The sequence below is a fragment of the Stomoxys calcitrans genome, chromosome 1, assembly GCF_963082655.1.
Source record: "Stomoxys calcitrans chromosome 1, idStoCalc2.1, whole genome shotgun sequence".
Classification (NCBI taxonomy): domain Eukaryota; kingdom Metazoa; phylum Arthropoda; class Insecta; order Diptera; family Muscidae; genus Stomoxys; species Stomoxys calcitrans.
Window position 1 is genome coordinate 74,617,667 of NC_081552.1, and position 22,299 is coordinate 74,639,965.

Below are 22,299 nucleotides of genomic sequence, written 5' to 3' on the forward strand. Positions count from 1 at the left end.
TATTAAATATTGTGTTTATGGCGTAACGGAACTTCTTGCAACTTATTTGGGAATTTTTCCAAAGCCATTGAAGACTAAATGTGTTAACGTTTTTACTTTAATAGTTAATATATACTTTAAATTTATATTCGCAACGTGTAAATTTGAAATTTAACAAAATAAAACAAAGGATTAATATGAGGATAAATAATACATCTATAATTAAATGAATTATTTCATGAGCATTGCTTAAATCTGTTCAGATGTATTGCCACACAGTAAATATTTCGGATATTTTATTCCATTAATTGTGTTGATTTCAGTTCAAAATATCTTTCAGGATTGTTCATCATATGCACTGAGTAAACAATAATTTAGTTCCATTGATTTAACGTTGAGCCACAATGAAGTAATATAATGTAATTAAGGATGTAACTATATTTTAGACCTACATTAACTAAAAACGAACAAAAATTTCTTTAACTCTAAAGGAAGTTCAACTTTATTCTAAAGTAGGTTTTTTAATGCGAATTTCACATTTCATGCGATTCTGTAAATTATTCCCCTTCAACTCTTTGATAACAGAAAAATATTATGGTAAATAAAAAAATCAATATAAAAGTAGGTTCCATACTCTATCGACAAACTAGCGAATTCAATTAACTTATATATCGATCGTTTTCGTCAAATTTGACAGTCGAATTCGACCATCGCCAACCGGAATAACCAAGATCGCTAGACCAAGAGCACAACACGTTCTTTCACAATAGTTATTACTTCGTACAGATTGATTACAATAGATTGTTATGAAAGAAACATTTATTTTTTTCAATTTTTGCTTGGTTCTCTTTCGAGACGAGCTCAATGATCGGAGATTGCAAATGGAAAAGAAAAGCCAAAGATAGCAACACACACCAACCACTACGGGATGCGCTTCGTCTTTGGTATGAAGACTATTCAACCATATTAGGTGTGATGGCTTCATGGGCCGTGCGTTGGTATGTTGTATTTGAATCGTATTAATTGCGAAAACGCATCTATGATACAATTTCCACATTAACCACGCTCGACAACCCTGTCTATAAGCTGTACTCTTTCCCAATGCATGTATTTTTGTGTGATGACAGACTTTTTTTCTGTGGCAATTACTTTATTTTAGAAGTACATTTATTATTATTTATATATACACATACTTTCTGATTTATGCAACCACAAATACACAATTTTTTTCCAACCGAGTAAGTATATATGAGCAAGATCACTAACACAAACAAATACTAAGATACAATTAGAAGTTTGGCGATCGCGTTTATTTTATGTAAGGGTTCAGGGTGCTCTTATAAGGTGAGGTCATGCGATCAAGTGAGTACAATTTTTTTATTTTTGTTTTGATTTTGCAGTAAATCTAAATGTCAAAGGCTTGATAACACATTTGTGATTTTTTCTAAAATTTAAAAAAGATGTTCTTTTTGATCCGATATTCCACATGTAAGCAACAAAACAGCGTTAAAATGATGAAAATACAAATATAAAACACACTTGAAGCGGATAAGGTGTAAAACAAAGTTTATTTTTAAAACCATTTTGACATTTCAATTTACGGTATTTGCCACTCAAGGTAGTTTCGTTGGGGGTAGTTTTTTGTTATTGTGCTAATGACGATTCCTCTTTATTGTACCAGGGTTAGGGTTGGTATTCTATTCAGCTTTCGGAATAGCCGCTGAAATTTTTAATTGTTTCGCGAGCGAAATTTAACAGCCACAAATGTTTTTGTTTCCACACCAAAACACGTTTCATTATGCGCACTTATTCTCTATTTTATATACTTTTTCTCAAATAAATAAGGAAAAACGAACCACTGAAACCAATAAATTAAACAAAAATGTTTGCCATTTTTCTCATTAAAAGCAAAGTACTACTTTTCCGCCTATTTTTAGTCGACGTTTTTTATATTGAGTTTGACAGCATTCCGCCTAAAAAGCTAAACAGAATACTCAGCTTAAGACAACAACTAGTTGCGCAGCGGCAAAAGCAAGTTATAGCGAAACAAACACTTTTCTTCAATATTTTCCGCTCATTTTTTATATGGAGTTTCACCGCGAAAATTGAATATAGTACCAACCTTTAACCACTTTAATGGGATTTTTGGGCTTATCACAAATCTAAATTGCAAAATTGTTCATCAATGACACAAATTCCTTTATAGGACCAATTTCAGCAATGTTTTAATTGAATGCATGAATTTCCTAATTGAACCTAGTTTTTAATTTTTTCTGTGCCTAGGGCAAATGGACGTAAGGCCTTTGAGTGTAGCGGCGCGCTCTTCTGCCTAAAATAGTCTAATGTTATTCCCAAGTCCAATAAAACACAATTTTCAAAAATTGTTCAACATAAATCAATAATCCATCAATAAATTTTAAGTTTTATTCTCGCTTATTTCACATTAAATTTTTGTTTTTTAATATTTATATATTTTTTTATTAAACATACATATAAACTAATTGAGATATTGATTCCATGGTAAATGCTCTTTGTTGTTGTTGTTTTCTTAAGGATATTTTCTTAGGAAAACTAATACATTAGTCTAGAAAATCTTACATGAGATTCTTAAGTGCGTTGTGAATAAGTAAAAAAAAAAACACACACATAAAAGATATTCCAAAAATGTTTGTATTTAATACAAAGTAAAAATAATGATATAATGAAAACAGGTCAATTGAAACCATTATTTGATAATAAAAAGTAAATTTTGTGTAACTTAAAGGATATAGAGAGGAACTTAGATAGCAATATTTACACAGTGTCTTAGTATAGCTGAGAGCAAAGTTGAAGGGCTTAAGGATTAGGGAACGATTGAGATATTACCGTGAAATATGACTCCAGAATTTCAACGAGATTTCAAATGAAAAATCTAAATAAACTTTTAATTTTATCAAGTTGGTTGAAGGAAGAAACATCCAATGGTTTGGTAGATTCTTGTTTTTGAGTAAATTATTACCTTGCCTAATGTACTGTACCCTAAAAGTATTCATTTTCGCCATGTGACAATGAGACGTTTACATTTGAAGATCGATAGACGATGGCCAACTTCAGTGGCCAATCAAGAAGTCTTATTTCAAACATATATCTCCACTAAAGGTATATCAGACAATATGTGCTTGTCTTATGACATGTCAAATTTTGCATTTGCTGAGGTTGCACACATAGTGTGATACGAATGAAACTAACATATGAAAGTCACTTTTCAAAATAGCTCTTTTTTCGAAGCTCTATTTCTTCTGACAAAAACATAAAGAAATCAACTGTTTTTGCTGTCAGTCGGATGAAAGCAACGCAAAATAAAATTGTTTTCACAACTTTATGATTTAGCCAGCCTTCTCATAACTGTAACAATTTTAAAGCATTAAAGTATGAACTGTTGTTACATTTTTAAGGTTATGTCATACAAAAATAACATAGGGTTGGTATTCTGTTCGGCTTTTCACGTGACCAACGGTACAGAAAATTTGCTGTTCTTGAAACCATTAAAACAAACAAAAATTATGCCGGCAATGGTTTCAAGCGATGTCAATATCGTTTATTTGCAATTTCTCTCACAAAATACCCTGTTTAAAGTTATACAAAATGGCCTGTGCAGATTATTCACTTCACATGTTCGGTCATACAATAAGATCACCTCCTTAAAGGATCTAATATAGCTGGGTAAGGTAAGGTCAATGGAACTACATTTTCCCAAGGTAAAGGGTAAAAAACTACCCTTTCTCAACGAAAAGGGTAAAAGAACTACCCTTCTAAGGGATTTTTAAGGTTATCGACAACTATGATGGACACAATAAGAGATACCTTCATTTAATGCTTTAAAGCCGCATTAAACTCGTTTACATTGCTCTTTTAATCCGGATTTAATGGCTCGATCATCTGTTTTTCCTTTATAAAATCAGGGGGCGAGCGCTTTAAATCCGGATTTAATGAGCAGTGTAAACAGGGTTTTAGAAACCTTGAAATATATGAAAATATTTTCCTTTTTCTCCGATTTCGCATATTTTTAAAAGAAATTTTGTACAGAAATTTTGGCATTAGCTTAAAATTTATCCAGTCTACTTCTTAAAAATCATACTCCCTACCTCATTCCCTTTCCCTTCACTATTGACTCTTCTTACATATTATTTAATGACTTTGGTATGGTTTTTTTTTCTTCTTCTCAATATATTCTGGTGTCAAACGAAAACATCAATTCTTGACAAATATGTTCGTCCCTATACAAACAACAATCGTCTATCACTGTGCCAATGATATTAACGCACGCACATTGCTTACTTGGACTCTTCCAAGTCTTCCTTGTAAAGCTCTTTGAATATCAATTTTTGAATTTTAGTGCGTATTCGTAATTTTTGGGCCGCCGTCAATTGTTTCATATATGGATGCAGTGACAGCAAATAATGATAGTCATCATCTTCGGGCACCAATGGGGTGGGTGTGGGAGTCGATGTATCCATCGATGATGAACCATTAAAGTTACTATCCTCCGAGAGTCGGGGCCTCTTTAGCTTGAGCGCCGGTATGAGACCATTGGTATATGAGTATTTGGTAAAATTTAAATGCTCATGACTGCCATGCAGGCAAGTTGACACATTGAGGGGGAAATCATCGTTGCGTTCTTTGTTCATTGTTATATTGCTGCTGGGTGGTGGATGGTGTGCCTTATTGTAGAGTGGAGGTGGTGATACCGAACGTATTTTTTGCTGTGCTGCTGCTGTGGCCAGGCAAGTGTTGGGCAATACCAAAGCACTGGGCAATGTTGAGGTGAGTGATAGCGGCAACATCGAGGGTAGTGAGCTGTTAGTTGAGCTGCCATTCATGGAGGCTAGAGTAGCGGCTACAGCAAATGCTGTGGAATGGGCTACCGGTGGTGAGCCTTGGAATAAATTCAAAGCTGTCAATGGGGTGGACGATGATGGCGGCGAAATTGATGTAGTACTTGAGACAGAAGATGCTGATGATGAAGACAAAGAGGAGGATGATGAAGATGAGGCTGCCACTGTGGTTGTGGATGAGGCAGCGGGCATTACTTGCCCCAGACCCAAAGGAGACGGTGGAGATGAAGATATCAGTGGTATAGGCGGTGGGGCTATGTTAAGATTTTGCCCCATAGTTGAAGCTACTGTTGTTGTTGAGGATATGGTTGTAGCCTGCGGTTGCTGCTGCTGTGACAGTGACTGTTGTGGTTGCGATTGTTGTTGTTGCGTCTGTGTTAGTGTTTGTTGCTGCAGTACTGGGCTTGTTGACGCCAGCGTCAAATTTGTTGCTGCACTGTCTAAAGATTTCTTAGATAAATCCTGCACTTCCTTATCAAAGTTTTGCTTGCTAAGATTACGATTTTCTTCGACTTTTATCATGGACCCTGGCACCGAATTAATAACCGAGGTAAGTGGTTGTGAGTGTGCAGCTGGTGGTGTGGTTTCTGTGACTTCATCATCGTCTTCCTCAACATCGTCTTCATCGAATTCTTCATCAGAATCTTGCATGCGTCGTATAAGGCCATTGGTTAAATCCGGCTCGACCACGGTCTTTTCACAATCTTGACTTTGTTGAGCAAAGAAAAATGCTTGATCTTGTTCATTTTTGGGTACTCGATGACGCATGTGTTCGGCTATGGAATACAAAAAAAAAAAAACGGAATTTTTTAAAAAATACAATAAAAATCTATGTTTAGTGGTTTCATGGAAGGTGTGGCTTTTGTTTCGGGCAATGATTCACATTCCATTTATCTGTATCGCCACATATCTCTTTAAGTTTTCCCGGTGATGAGCTAACCCGACGCACCAACCCATCTTTTTTTCGTTCTACATGTGAACTCGTAGCACATTTTAGTTCACTTCCTTTAACGGATGTTAAAGGTAGCAACCCAGGTGACACCGCGAGGAGGTTTGCGTCCACATTTGAGATGAAGGAAGGCCAAGATAAGCCTGGCTTTTGCCAAGTCGACACCAATCCGGACCGTTGCTTGGTTTCCAACATCCCTGAGTCACACTTAGCCACTTCACCACTTCTTTTATTGCAGGGATTCCGCTTGATAAACATTTTGAGGGCAAAAGTGTCGCATTAAATTCAGTGCCTTCAGTATACAGATAGAACATGACACGCGGTTGAGGTTTCCCTATACAGACCCATCTGTGTTGATCTTCAGATTCCAAGCCTGCCGTTTTAGCTTAGTATTGATGTCTAGAGTTTCCAGCTCCTTCACGATTACCGCCCGTTTAACATTCATAAAAGGCACCCACAATATCAAGAAATGCAGTCTATCAAAAAATTTATTTAAATCAAAACGAAATGCATTTTCCGGCCCCATGGATACACATTAGTGATGTCTTCTGTTGCCACGTTGTTCGTTGTACAGTTTCCCGTGAAATGAGCCTCTGAACGTCTACCCGAAGTAATTTTTCATTTCATTTAATGGTATGGCTAGCTGTGACCGCAGATGGCCGCTCTCCAATCGTTTTCATCGAGCCTTGAGTCAAGGTAAATGCGACCATTTCGGTAGGTGTCTTGGAGCCATGGGCAAAGCAAACATTTCGGACGTTCCAATAAAACTCGGCACCGTCACATAAAGCACATGTAAACCAAGAATGGCTAAAAAAGTATGTTCCGCGCTTCATTTTGTTCATACAGCAGCTGTCCAATTCGGCAGATCCTAATTCGATGGAATTTTCTATTTGGGTCATTTTAGAGAACAAGGTAAGGACTAAAAAAAATATGACAGTATGTATGCGCTGAAGAAAACCATTGTACGGCTTGTAAAATTACAGTCCCCATAGATGGCCAACAATAAGTCTAATCCTTTTCCTTTCAAACCACACCATTCCATACGACTAGGCTTTGATTTGATCACATCACCTCTGGAATACTTACTCAAAAACAACAAAGCATAATAATGTATCCACTTCGATTCAAAAGTAGCGGGTTCAACCAAAAAATCACCACTATCCGAACGAGGTATACGTTTATATTCAACACGGAAATTGTCGCGTAATCCCTTCCATTTAGCTTTTAATACCACCTCTGCAAAAGAAAAACAAACATATTTAGGATGGGATTAGGGTAAAATATATACCATTAATACTTACTTGGCAACTTGTGTTCCGCTGATAATTCATCCCACATTTGTTCTAGGAATGCTTTGTTACAATGGAAATTACGATTCCATATTGCGGGACGCTGTTCAACGTCCCTTATAAATTGTTCTACGTTTAGGACAATGGTGGACTTTTTCGGAGCCATGTACGGAGCCGGCTTCGATAGCCGATGCTTGGATTTATATTTTGATTACTACGATACCAACTTTCTACAGAGATCCTTGTTAAGGAGCTTGTAAACTTGGGAAACCTTAAAGAGAATGTTTTTTTTTTTTGTAAAATTCATCCAATTGCCTTCAATTCGAAAGCATTAGAATCCCAAATCACTCGTTAAGCAACTCTGTTCAACACTCCTTCAAATGCTACTGCTGCATTCTCAACCGTTATGTTGGGCAAGCTTTCAAAACAACACATAAGGAAAATAAGACTAACAACAATACTTTGTTTGTTTTCTGGGCTACTGTTTGTCGATTTGTGATTTGCTTCGCATAGTTGGTAGTAGTGAGTGCTTCGTTTGCTTTGCTCTTATTCCTCTGCATTCCCGACTGTGTGAATTGAATGACTGCCTGGCTGGCCGACTTGTTACTTTGACGACACTTACAAAATCACACCACCGCGGCGAGATTTTGTATGACAGACGGTTTCATTGGTCTCTTCATTCTACGTCTTGAAATAGAATAGCAGAAGCGAAAAGCAAACAATCATCATACTTGGCGAATGTGATGGTGGCGCAGGAGGAAACAAAAAAAAAGCGTCAATATTCTTGCCGTTGCTCTTTGGCAAGCATAAAATATTGGCGGTAAATATGGAACGACGAAAAGTCCAGAGAATATCAAAAACATGGGCAGCAGTCGGCCGGTCGATCTTTTAAGCAAGGCAGCGTATCCCCAACCTTAGGAGTGACGTTAACTGCGCTGCGCTTATTACAACATACTGTTCCTTCCACGTTGATTCGACAGCAAAGCTAAGCGGCTTGGCTGTTTGCACTCTATGTATTAATTATTGTTAGATGGCGTTTGTTAATGCTTGTCCATTGATATGCACTACCCTACTAAGATAAAGCATATGAACAAATCTACATACACATGTATGTAAATATGTACGACGCGTTTTGAGCGTTTATCTTATTTCTCTCTGCTATGGCAAAATAAAATTTATATTAACTCTCATTGTTGCTTAGCATTAGCTCCTGCTGTCCAACGTTGTTGATCCCCCAACATGATGATGGATTAACAATATAATCATTAAGCTCATCAGACATCACCACATTGGAAAACAAGTTGAGAGCGATGGTTCGTTAACCATTTACAACAAACAGCTAGACAAAGTAATAATGACCGAAGACAAAAGGAGATAATGACGATAAGAATGCTGTTGAGTAAACACTAGTCTACAAAACATAAACTACGGTTCTTTACACTCAAAAAATGGTGCACATAATATAAAGTAAAAAACTTAGTTCAAATTGTTAGCCAATAATTTGGTTAAATTTTTATTTAAACAAGGAGAAATTGCACGATTTTAGTAAGTTTTATTCATCTGTAATTAGTGGCAAATAGTTCGTAAACTTGGGTTTGGAAGGTAATTTTACTTAACCAAGTTTCTTCTCAACAAGTTAAATATACCTACAGCAAACAACGTTTTTATTTAGCCAATATAAATAAGTTATTATTTCGAGTTCAACATATAATACAAACTTATATTCTTCAAATTGAGTAAATACTCTTTCAAAATAGTATACGAATTTCTCAGAAATACCAAGCCTAGCCTTAATGCAATTATAAAGGTGCGTTTTAACCAAGTCGTTTGTCGGTCATGCAGTCATCACTCGATTCAAAACTTAGAATATCATAATGCAAGCACGTTTGTGACTTCACTTTGTATGGGATAATAGAACCATGTTAGAAACCCAAAATAAAATGCTCTTAGAAACCTTATACGTTTCTAACTGATACAAATATTTAATTAAAAAGCAAAATCAGCCTTTTAAATTTGTTTCTATCTATGGGACAAACTTCATGTTTACCTGCGCTGCAGCTGAAAACTACGCTACCAACAACACGAATACCGTTTCGCACGCAAGCTTATGCTACGTTCAGTGTGATGTACGTATTCTTCGAAGAAAGTCATGGACGGTAATAACCAAAGGCGAAAAAGTTAAAACATGTGATATGAAACTAATAATTCGGATTTAATAAAAAAATCAGTTTCTACCATCGCATACAAATGTAAACCACTATGAAATAATCACTGTTTTGTTAGTGCAAATGCATGCACGAACATGAAAAATTATTTATATTACTGGCGCACACATAGGTGCCTAGTTGTAATATGTTTATATAGGGTAAATTGGTGAAAAATTAATTCAATCTGGTTTCTGCGGATATATTGTTTTTCTTTTTCAACTCTGAATAAAATAAAAGTCGAATTTTAATATGCGTCAAATGCAGCGATTTTACAGAAATTGGTTATCATCACCATGGCTAAGAAGACAAAGGGAACTTCTATGAAAATTGATATGGTGCTTTCCTCTTTGCGGATTTTTTACTATTGGGAATTTTCCCAACGCCACTGAGAACTTAAAGTGGGAATGCTTTTATTTGAATCGTTAATGAAATACATATTCGCAAATGTTTATATTAAAAATATTAATAAACAAAAAACAATATTAGTATTAAATAAATGAATGAAATGAAAAACAAAATAATATTATGAAAATGTATAGTCTATCTACAATTAAAATAATTATTTCGGGCGGATTAGTTAAAACTAAACGGAATAGAAGTAAAGATTTTGCAATAAATTTCTACAGATGCATTAACACAAAGGAACATTTCAAACATTTTATTCCATCAATTATTCATCATATGTATCGAAAAAAGAATAGTTTATTTCCATTTAATTAACGTTGAACCATCACAAAGTTCATATGAAGTAATTATTTTTTATATCTACATTAACTAAAAACAAATAAAAATATCTTAAACGCTATATGAAGTTTAACTTTATTCGAAATTAGTTTATTTTAACTCAACTATGGGTTCCCTTTTTGTATTAAACTGAACTTTAATACAAGATTGGGCCTTAAAAAACATAGGCATCGGCCCAAAACTAGTTACTAAGTCACTATACCATTTTTAATTGGTATATTGACTTAGTTTATTTGCATGAATAATTTTATGACCTTTAAAGTACCGTTAGTATTCATTCTTAAGAGAAATAGTAGCACTAACGTATTAACGTTAGAAAAAACAAAAAAATTAAATGCAATCAATTACTAGTGATGCTTCCGAGTGGGACCAGTGAAAACTGTTAAGGAAAAGATTGTAAACACGTTAAGAACGACCTTTAAGGTGTGGAGTTACATTCCACGCGAACACCTATGCGTGCTTAAGCAATCAGATGCGCCCACATCCGTTCTATGGGTTAAATTGCATATCATGCGCCTTTTGCATCACACGAATTTTAAAAATTAAATTATTTATGTCATTTACAAGTTAATTTCAATAGAAATGGGTCATAATGTGGTTTAATATGAAAATTATAAGAGAATTTCTCTAATTTACGGACAGCAAAATTTTTTTGTGAATACAAACATATTCAAACCATATGTTTTGCGCCCTGAACTGCGTTCAAAGTTGAAAGTTGGTTAACGTATTCCGTCAGATGCGTGTGTGCATTTGTTGTGTAACTCACACAATACAAACCAGCCTATTTTAATTTTTTTTTGGCATGAACGCATAAGTGCTGCGCGAGGTATGTAACTCCACCTTTAAGAAAGTAAACTTTGGATGGGACCACTAATATTTTGACACAAAAGATTAGATTGCAAACAATGTTGAAAAAAATTGGTATTGGTTACGGCTTAAATCATTTAAATTTTTCTGGTAATTAACTTGTGTTACAGGATTCCTTAGCAGAAAAGACTGTCAAATTTTGCTGATTGAAAAGAAAGAACAAGACAACATCTTTAATGGCAATATTATCGAAAATTATTTGTCATCTGATCGCTTTCCAAAACTTTATTTAGTTAGTCTTGCTTGTTCGGCTTGAAATAATAGAAAAAGCGCAGGGATGTTTTTCCAAAAATTTTTCCAATTTTCCTAAGGATTCTTTTTTGGTTATCGAAAAAAGAAAATTGTGAAAATGTAAGGGAACATATTTCCGAACCACTATATTTTTTTGTTAAACTTTTCATTTAGGGGATAAATTATCCATCCTTGAAAATTCGCAAGGTATTTTCAAATTCTCCGCTGTGCAGTGCGTACTACCTGTAAAGTAGTTGGTTTAAAAGTCACGGGAAAAGCATTCTTGACAAATACTTATGACATCCGTTTTTTTTTTTTGATGATGGCTACCCTTATGAATTACACATAACGGCAACTCTAGACAGCTGTCAAATCCATTGAAGATGAGTGCAGCAGGGAGTCCTGATTTGGCCGTTAACTGAGAAGCATTTTAACCTAGCTCTGTCATACTATTTTTCTATTTTTTCTTTATTTAAACACACAGTACAATTATTTGAAATAATAAAAATCTTGATTTTAAACCTTTATCCACTCGCCCATCCTTTGACACTTGAACCTGATTGTCTGCTGCCCTAAAGGGAGTGAAATACAAATTTATAAAGTCGAAATTCACATGGACTGAGTTATCAAATATACACAGAAATAGAAAATGAACATCGATGCTCAGAACATCCAAAACCTTTTCAAGTTTGTCCACAACAAATTCTTCATATCCAGAATTATGTTAAACAATGTAAAAAATTACCAAAACAACACCACTATACCCTAACATAACCTTTTTAGAAGTCCTACACTACGTCATTATTAACAACAAGCGAAAAATTTATTGCAAAAACTGCCGCATCACTGGCAAACGACAAAGAGAAAGAAAGAGAGAACAAAAACGTGCACACTCTAAGTTTAAAGGTTTTTTGACAGCTTTGAATTATAAACTAAATTGTTGTGTTATTGTTGTTATCGTATTTTCTGTTGTACTTGATTTGTCCACTAATGTCTGACACATGCAGATTGGACTCGAATACGTTATAAAAATGTATGCTCTTAATTTTTGGCGCGTTTAAAAGTTGATCTGAGTGTGTTTGCCGGAGATTGCTACAAATCAATTGCTGTGTTTTATTTTAGTCCTATTTAGTGCAAGTCAGATCCCAGCGGGAAAGTTCAGGAGTAAAAGCTGCTATTAAAAGGCCTTATTTTGGAGGCACAAGATATGCCAGAGACCTACCCTGTCCTACATGCCAGAGACCTACCCAACGTGTCCAAAAATATAGGGCCTTCCCTTCTCATATGCAAAAGTAGGACTTACAGATGGCCGTTTGCCGTGAGAGTCTTTGAACGTGTAGTGCAACAAAAAAAAAAAACAATTATGCTCTCTCAATTTGATTTGAGAGAGAGAACTTCGTTGAAAATTTTTCATTTAGAATCTCCGAAAACCTATTGTATTTTTATAATGAGAATTTTAATTTTATTTCATTTTAACATTTTGAAAAACTTAATTTGTTTGCTAAACCGATGTGCTATTTACGCACACCGAACTATGACTTCCAAAGGCCAAAAGCTTAATATGTGTTTGATTTCTGCTTGCCTTTGTATTTTCTTATGTGTATGAGATATATATTTATTTACAGGTGGTGGCAGTTGTCCAAAAACAAATTATTGAGTGCACTACCTGTCATAATCAGTAATTAGTGCAATTCCGATTTGAGTATGTTACTAATTCGCGCCATTTTTCGTTGTTTGTGTGTGTTATGGTTCTTAGCTATAATACATACACACAACCAAAATTCGTTGGCAGAACGTAAACTTCGCTAGAAAAAATTGCACTCAGCTGTTTACGGTATACTAACTGGTAATTATGTCTTGTGTTTATGTGTTGCCTAGAAATACACTTACAAATGGGTTTCTTTTCTTTTTTACCGAAGTGAATTTGTAAAGTGAAAACGATTCGATAACAAGACTTATATAACGGCAATATTTGGAAGGACGTTTACAGTTTGTTTTGCTTTGTTTGAGGTTGAAATATAGGCCTTATGGAAGGTTTTCCGCTGGGATGTTCTGAATAAAATATCAGTGTAAAGTTTTACTCTAGGCAAATTTATAAAGGTAAAGTCATTAGCCCAGCTGATGAAATTTTCTAATTCCAAAGTTGTATGCAAATCCCACAAGAACATCAAGTCGTGCTTTGTTTTGATTTTAAAAGTTTTTACATTTTGTTTCTTGTTTAATATTTTTATCGTTTGAATTTTTTAATTTACGCGTTTATAATCACAAATCTTTTGATCTTGTGGCTGCATATAAAAACTTAAATGTCAATTAGGAAGTGCCAACAAATGTGACAGCCTAGTGGGAATTTGCGCTACCATTCCCACAGGGATGTATAGTTTATGTCGTTATTGTTGCGCTAATGACTTTACCCTGTATAAATTTGCCTAGGTAAGTTATCGATATGATGCGATAACAGATAATGAGAAAGAATTTATTGCGATTTGTACTTTAAAGTAATAAAATAAAACAGCAATTTTTACTATTGAAATTGTTATATAGAAACTTGCAGTAGTTGCAATTTACAGGTGGTTAATAGATAGATCTGCCATCGCCTCTTTTAAGAGACATCACGTACAAAGATTAGAAATAAACGAGGAAGATTAAGAGAAGAGAGAATTTCAACAGAACTGTGTCTGTGTCAACAATTTTTGTGCTTTTAAACTTTATATTCTTGTTGCAAAACACTTTTTAACATTCTTGTTAGCTCCCTTTTGTTAATTTACGTGTGTTTTCTGCAGTCATTATGTTCACCCAATGCCATTTGCTTCTCTCTTAGATGACTATTAAGAATGAAACAAAAGAAATCGTCGGATTTCTAATCGTTGTTCGTGGTTGCCATTTGCTTGAGGGAAAATTCATCTATAGGCAATATATTGTCTGTGTTGCAATCAGAGGAGCTGGCAAACTATCTATAATAGCAACATTCTAAATTTCTTATAAAAAAATATCGAGTGTCGATACTATCGTTAATTGCCCAATGCATTTCAAACGAAAATGAGAAATAAATCGGGAGATCGATTTTTATAGAAGTAATACCAATGCGAATGCAAATTTTGCCCATGAACATTCCACTAAGGAACAGGGGCAAACTTTTCACATATCAATGAGTGCAGTCCGATTCAAGTTTAAGCTCAATGATAAGGGGCCTCCCTTTTATAGCCGAGTCCGAACGGCGTACCGCAGTGCGACACCTCTTTGGAAAGAATGTTTTCAGCATTAAGAGGGGAAAACCACCGCTGAAAAATTATTTCTGTTGGTCTCGCCAGTATTCGAACCCAGGCGTTCAGCGTCATAGGCGGATATGCTAACCTCTGCGCTACGGTGGCCTCCGCAATACCAATGCACAGACCGAATAAAACCAAACTTAAAGTTAGTTGGAAGTCATGAGAGAAATCATTGTACACAATTTTATTCCAATTGAATGAAAATGACGCCGTCTATAGACGCTATTCGGATAGGAACAAAAACACCACTCACTATAAACGGCCATGTCATCGAAAATGTTGATGACATGGCAGCAAAATAACAAAGGAGGGAGTATCAGAAGCAGACCTGTGCAAACTTATCAAGAAGCCTAGAAGTGACTTCCTTAAAATCAATAAAATTTGGAGATGCAGTGACATTTCACAAAATACAAAAGTCAAAATCTTCAAATGTAGTATGAAATCTTTTTCATTATATGTCTGTACAACTTGAAGCTTGACTCAAGCGATTTATCGCATACTTCGAATATACTTCGAATACTTCGAATTTTCTGACCAAACCGAATTTTAAATGAAGAATTGTGAATAAGAACAAACACTTCCCCTGTCGATGTAGAAATCTGGAAGGGAAAATGGACTTGGAAGGGTCATATTTTACGCCGACCGCGCGGTGATTTAGCGAGATATGTCCTAGAATTTAACCCTAAAGGACAGCGAATGAGGGGATGCCCGAGAAACACAGGGATCCGATGTACGAAAGGAGAGTTGGAATCTACCCATATATCGTGGAATCAAGCCAAGGCTTTGGCCAACGATAGAGCTAGAGAGAGAGAGCTTGTTGATTCCTTATGTTCACACTGAACATTTTACTATTGGCCATATTTTATTGTCATATATTTAATTTACTCCAACTGTTAATAAAGGACATATACATTTGTATATATTACGGCGGGTTTAAAAAACCATTTTGTTGCACATAGCTTTACAACCATTCCAACTAGAGTAAGTTGTAAAGCACACATCTGAATTTGAAATTTTGAATGGTTGTAAAGCACCATGATCCATTTGACATCTACTGCTGATGATTTCTTGTGGTCGAAAATGAAATCGCGATACGGTAAACCAGTAAACGAACGGTAAACGACTGTCAAGGAGTATAACACAACTCACATTTTAACATTTCATAGAGCCTACATTTAAGACCTTACCTAAATCGGTATATCGGAGTATTCGGCCACTACATCTAAATATGGTTCGATATGGACCATATTCAACAAGAAAGTCTAGGGGTCGGGTACAACCATCGTATGGAAAAATATAAATTTGTGACAAATTTCAGCTCAATATCCCAATTTTTAAGAGCAGCGGAGATGGATATTTCGATGTGTTGCAAACGGAAAAAGATTTTTCGTGGTGGGTAAAAAAATTAAAGCAATTCAATGGTGCTGGAAGTTTTGATTTGGTAGATCCACATTTGATAACAACTCAATAAGATCCTGTGGATCAAATAATACTAAATGTGTTAAATGCTTGTCGATAAATGAATGTATGCAATCAGTCAGGCTCCAAAAAAATTTCTGAGTGACTTCTTTTGTGTCCAAAAGAGAAGACAGAAATATTTGATAATAACTATTTATTTATTGAGAGCTATATCTAAATTTGAACCATTTTTCACCAAATTCATAGCGTTTGTCCCTACGCTAAAAAGTAGTGTGAGTAAAATGTGTACCTGTACCTTGATTGCAAACCACAAATACTAGAAAAAATAGATTTTTTCACGTCGAGAGGCGGACTTTATTTTACAGACATGGTTTCTTCATAGAACTTTCTTATACTATATATATGTATATATGGGCGCAATGCATCTTATAGGATGTCGGATCGCTTGTTTTTGTTCAATGTTGCAACAAATTTAACTACCGTTAATATCGACAGGAAAAATATTGATCGATATTCAGACAAACAATAAAATATTCATAGTGCCATCGATATTTTGCCAGATCTAATTGCAATATGTGTGTTTGTTGGTTTTTTGTACATACATGGCAACTCTGTTTTAATTGCGAAGAGGAATGTTATTATCAATGGCAGTGGCTGTCGAGTAAATGTTTTGCTCACAGAGAGTATTAAGGTGAAAAACGCGCACGGTACTTGAACTTAATGCACTTTGAATGTATCATATTGTATTGTAGATAAACATTTTGAAATTCACAAATAGACTCCTTGGTGGCGCTTGCAAGAATAGATAAATGAGAGTTATTTAAGTGCATGCCGCAAGCAGAATTTTGCTCTTAATGTCATGTTATTTCCGTCGTTTGCATTTTCTAATTATCCATTATAGCCTTTCCCGTGAAGGGAACTACGACCTAGTGGCCGAATATAGGGTTTCGTGAGTCTTAAGTTACATTCAAATTAATCAAATATTTGATCCATCTTGTTTTGTTTGATCTTAAATTTTTTTTGTTAAATCAAACATGGAAACACAGTTTTTACATGCAATCGAATGTAGGGCGTTGTCTCAGCAACGACAGAAGCCAAGAGAATAAGAATACGTGTGAATTGAGCATCAACGATAGTAAAGAAAAATTTAAGTTTGTGCAGCCCTGCTTTGGAGGCCACCGTAGCGCAGAGGTTAGCATGTCCGCCTATAACGCTGAACGCCAGGATTCGAATGCTGGCAAGAACATCAAAAAATGTTCAGCGATGTTTATCTCCTCCTAATGCTGGCGACATTTGTGAGTACCATGCATAGAAGGCTTAGTACCATGCATAGAAGCCATGTGAAAACTTCTTCCCAAAGAGGTGTCGCACTGCGGCACGCAGTTCAGACTCGTTCAGCCCCTGTTCCTTATTGGAATGTTAATAGGCAAATTCGCATTTGCAACCCTGCTTTAAATTGTACTTTTTTTAATTTTTTCCGGCAGAGCTACTAGTTTTGAAAAAATAAAAATAAAATAGTGAATGACATCTAGAAGCTTGACATTTGCTGTCAAATTTTTAGAGAAACTATAATCCTCTTATATTTTTATCCTCTTTCAATGTATGTTCATTATTTAAGAACAGGTAAACGATATCGACTATCAGCCGTATTCACAAAAATTTACTAATGAAGCATTAAAGTGCACAATAATTGTTAAGCGATTATTTACAATTAACCCATTTTAGCATTTCGTTTTCAAAAACCTACAAAGCAAGAGTTATTAAGTAGCGGTTTAGTGGAGCGGACGTGTTTTCCTTTCGCTCTTCAAAGAAAAATATCCGTATCTCGGAATAAATACTACCTATTACGAAAAAAATAAAGCCTTTTCGCAGTACACTCAATCAAATTTGTTATTCAAAGCAGCAAAAATGCATGACAATACAGCAGTTTTGGTCTGCTGAAAATGGGAAAGCAAACATGGCGCTGCTGTATTAGCAAACATTTTGGTCAGCTAAATCAGCAAACAAAATCTGCTGTTTTAACTACAAAAATGAGCTGGTACTTGTTTTGATTAAGCATTTTTTTAGAATTTTGGAAATTTTGTTGGAAGGAATGATTTTAATTTGTGGAATATTATTGTAAAGAAGCTACCTGATCAACAGATCTTTATAAACATGACATCGCATCCATTGGTACTCGTATACAATGCAAAGTGTGGCTGAGCTCGCTCGCATTTTTTGTTATTGCTCTACTAATGTATGTAAGGTAATGTAATATAACTGGCATGATCCTTTGTTTCCAATTTTAAAGAAAAGATTATAGAAAGTATACATCCAGTAGGCGATTAAAAACATCCCGTGAGACACACATTTACATTTGTATTTTATTTTTTCTTCTAACATCCCCTTCTTAATTAAGTAGTAGTCATTTTCAGCAAACAACAGACTTTTAAGCAGTCAGCCTGCTGCTCTGAAATTGAGGAACTACTGCTGTGATAGCAGCAAAATTAACTACTAATATTCAGCAGATAATGTTTGCTATTTACAGCAATTTTTTTCTATGAGTGTAGGCTTAAAATGGACTCCGAAGTCCCAAAAGCTGCGGTGGTGACGTCAAACCGTAGCATGCTGTCGTCCCCTCCTATAGGTGTGGGTGCCTTGGCACCTGTAGTCGAGAGTAATGCTTTATGCGCTCAACTAGTCGTCAGACTAACTAATGAGGAAGATACGTATAAACCACAGGGATGCACAGTTCGTCCCCGCCTTTAAGTAAAGGTGGTGTTTCCGATTCAGATTCAGACAGCGACAGTGTCAATGAACAGTTATCACAGCAGAATCGAGAGATGAGGACAGGCAGAATTGAGCAATGGCTTTGCTAAGTTCACAAGCAGACAGAGAGAGCAATCCGGAGCACGACGCAGGAGATAGAGGAGTGTGCACCGGCAGCGCAATCAGGCGAAAGTGCAGGATGCTGGAAGGGATAGAACCACTGATTCGGAGTGGAGCGGAGCAGACCTATTTTTGCCGGAGCGGGAGAGAAATTTTTTGAACCCGGAGCGGAGTGTTTCCAATCTCAAAGTCCGCTCCGCTCCGACAAAATGAAAATTTTTAAAATACCATTTTTTTGGGTTTCGAACTTGTTATTTTGGTGAATTTAAAATTATTAATTTAACATGAGGTAACTTTAGAGTAAACTTTTGTTAAATCGTTATCGAAAACATATCTGAAAAGAGATTTGTACCAATTTTAAAAAGTTTCGTCGTGCACGCAAGCAGCTGATAAATTGTTTAATGTCATATTAATTATACCCTTCACCACCATTGTGATACAGGGTATTATAAGTTTGTGCAATTGATTGCAACGCTAAGAAGGAGGAGAGTTAGACCCATTGATAAGCATACCGATCGACTCAGAATCACTTTCTGATTCGATTTAGCCATGCCCGTCTGTCTGTCCGTGAGTCCATGTATTCTTTTAATCAAAGTGCAGGTCGTATTTGTTATCCAATCATCACGAAATTTCGCAGATATCGCTTTTTTGGCCCAAGGACGAATGAATTCAGATTTAGATATAGCTTAGTATCATCTGATTTGCACTTAAATGGCCGTAGTAACTACAATTTTCAAACGATCTGCACAAAATTTGGCACGGAATGTTTTGTTGCTGACCTTAACATATATGCAAAACTTAATGCACTTATATGACAAAAAATTTCAAACGATCTGTTTAAAGGTAGATCCAGATTAAGATATATGGATATATCATATACATATATATTTATATATTGCCCGAATTTTAAATTGTAGGATAGGTGTAGGGTATTATATAGTCGGCTCCGCCCGACTTTTGCCTTCCCTTGCTGGTTTTTATTGAAACGTAGAAGCACGAAAAAGATAACGAGCAATACCGAATCATATTTAGATAAAGCTGCCATTTAGACTGATCTTGCGGTTTAGGGTCTTGAGCCCATAAAAGCCACATTATTATCCGGTTTCATTGAAATTTTAAACCACTCGTTGTACTAAGGCCCCAAATATCCGAACCGAAATGGTCCATATCGGGCCTTTATTAGATATAGCTGCCATATAGACAAACCTACCGATTTAAGAGCGTTTATTACATGATTTTTTAAATTTTGACCAGTGACATCCTTTCGACATCCGCAATGAGTTTGGTCCAGATCAGAGTCCAGAACATAGTCCAGATCGGACCATATTTAAATATAGCTTTCTTTTAGACCGATCTGCCGAATTAGGGTTTAAAGCCCCATTTGTTACCCGATTTCGCTAAAAATTTGAAGCAGTGAGTTCCACTAGGCCTCTCATTGTTCGAAATGGCAGAACTTAATGCGTTATTACCTGTTTTATAAAATTTGGCCAGCAATTGCTTCCGGTATGTGCTTAAGAAGGATGAGCTGTTTGTATAGGAGGAATAGACACGGATTCAGATCATATTTGGCATTGATGTTGGAGGTTATAGGAGAAATCATTATGCAAAATTTCAGTCAAATCAAATAGTAATTGCGCCCTCTAGACGCTTAGGAAGTAAAATCGGGAGGTCAGATTATACGGGAGTTGGCGATCGTAGGAGAAATTTCACCCGACTATACATGGTACAGTTGTTATTCTTTAACGATATGTGCAAAATTTCAGCCAAATCCGATAAGAATTGCACACTCTAGAGACTCAAGAAGTCAAAATCTCAGATCGATTTATATGGCAGCTATATCTCTCCAAAGAGGTGTCGCACTACGTCACGCCCTTCGGACTCGGCTTTAAAAAGGAGACCCCTTATCATTGAGCTTAAACTTGAATCGGACTGCACTCATTGATATGTGAGAAGTTTGCCCTTGTTCCTTAGTGGAATGTTCATGACAAATTTTGCATTTTGCATATCAGGTTATAAACCAATTAAGAACGTACTTAACATAATTGTTGGAAGTCGTACAAAAATATCACGAGCAAAATTTTAGCCAAATCGGATAAGAATTCCGACTTCTAGAAGCTCATGAAGTAAAGACCCAAGATCGGTTTATATGGCAGCTATATCAAAACATGGACCGATTTGGCCCATTTAGAGTCCCAACCGACCTACACTAATAAGAAGTATTTGTGCAAAATTTTAAGCGCCGAACTTTACTCCTTCAAAAGTTTGCGTGCTTCGACAGACAGACAGACGGACTTTAAAGGTCCTAGATCGACTGGAAAGGTCATGACGATCAAGAATATATGTACTTTATGGTGTCTTAGACGCATATTTCAAGGTGTTACCAACAGAATGACGAAATAAGTACACCCCCATCCTATGGTGGAGGGTATAAAAATGAATAGTCAAGTTAAAATATAGGAGCGCTACGGTAAAAAAGGTACCAACAGGACTAAGTCAGCAAAGGAGACTCCAGACAGAGTCCTGCGGAGGGAGACAAAATCGGAACACGAACGAAAGAAGCGCGCACTGCCCCTGTGTCTTCATGGAGGACTGTGACTTCCAAAAGGAGGACACAGCCATCGCGGAAGGGGAAAATAGTCGCTGAGAATGGTAAGGAGTCGCCCTCTTACGACAGAGTGACAAGCAAGGGCAATAGAGATGAGCTGACTTACGCAGTCATCAATATCGCCAGTGCAACTGGCAGGATTCCACTAGATCATCAGTCCCAAGTGGAGGATCTAGTTAACGAGTAGATCTTCAAACATGTGTGGAACTCTGTAGAGTCCTCCCATACAAATGATGAGCTGCGACTATAGAGAGGACAATTGTACACCGCGTTTTGCGTCGGCGGAATGTATTGAAACCGTCAAAAAGCAAAGCTGTGACCGATCTGATGACCAAGGCGGCCAGCTGACAAAGGCGACGTTCTTCATCAAGGATAGGACAGTAAATTTGCGAAGGAACGTTTGTTGGGATTCTTCGGCAAGAAAAACCAAGATTTGGTCGCAGAGAAGTCGGAGGTCTTCCACAGGTGGGAGAAGGAGGAAGGAACTCTCCTTGTGGTTGGCATTAATCAATTCTCCATGACAAGTTTGGCTAAGACTAAAGGCATGGCGCACTACGGGAGCAAGGCTGTTTTTTATTGGGAAGACTCAATCCTCATATTGAGACATCACGACGTGCAGTGGCAGGTGACTCAATACCGCCTATCAAACAAATTGCCGACGACGAGACAATCACCGACTGTCCCAATAATGGGAATACTAGGATAAGCAAAGATTCTAATATTAAAACATTTGTTGGTGCAGGGGCGAGAGACTCATCACAGCAGTACAGTGACAGAAAAGCCAATGATAATCAAAGAACAGGGAGCGTACGATGAAACCATCACCTATTCCCAAGAAACCAAGATTTATAAGACTAGGATAGGTAAAGATACTAATATTGTAACATCAGGCAATGTAGGGACGGGAAACTCAGTACAGCCTAATGAACAGGGAGAGGGCGATGAGACCATCACTCACTCCCAAGGAGCCCATTTCAGTAACGAAGCTCATTTTTGGCTCA

The 22,299-nt window shown here is 36.3% G+C and overlaps 1 protein-coding gene across 8 annotated transcripts in view; it reads right to left on the minus strand.

The window, feature by feature from the left end:
• The window catches only part of LOC106085505 (CTP synthase), a 158,520-nt gene that overhangs the window by 14,555 nt on the left and 121,666 nt on the right, over nucleotides 1-22,299 (minus strand). For 2 of the 8 annotated variants that reach the window (XM_059360435.1, XM_013249779.2), the window contains 3 exons: nucleotides 7,104-7,362; nucleotides 6,889-7,038; nucleotides 2,493-5,629 (listed from right to left, as the gene is read on the minus strand). The exons of the other annotated variants lie outside the window; for them this stretch is intronic. In XM_059360435.1, coding sequence (XP_059216418.1) covers nucleotides 4,293-5,629; nucleotides 6,889-7,038; nucleotides 7,104-7,257 — 1,641 coding nt within the window. In that variant the 5' untranslated portion in view covers nucleotides 7,258-7,362 and the 3' untranslated portion in view covers nucleotides 2,493-4,292. Of the gene's footprint in view, nucleotides 1-2,492; nucleotides 5,630-6,888; nucleotides 7,039-7,103; nucleotides 7,363-22,299 lie in introns of those variants that run through there. 8 annotated transcript variants of the gene reach the window in all.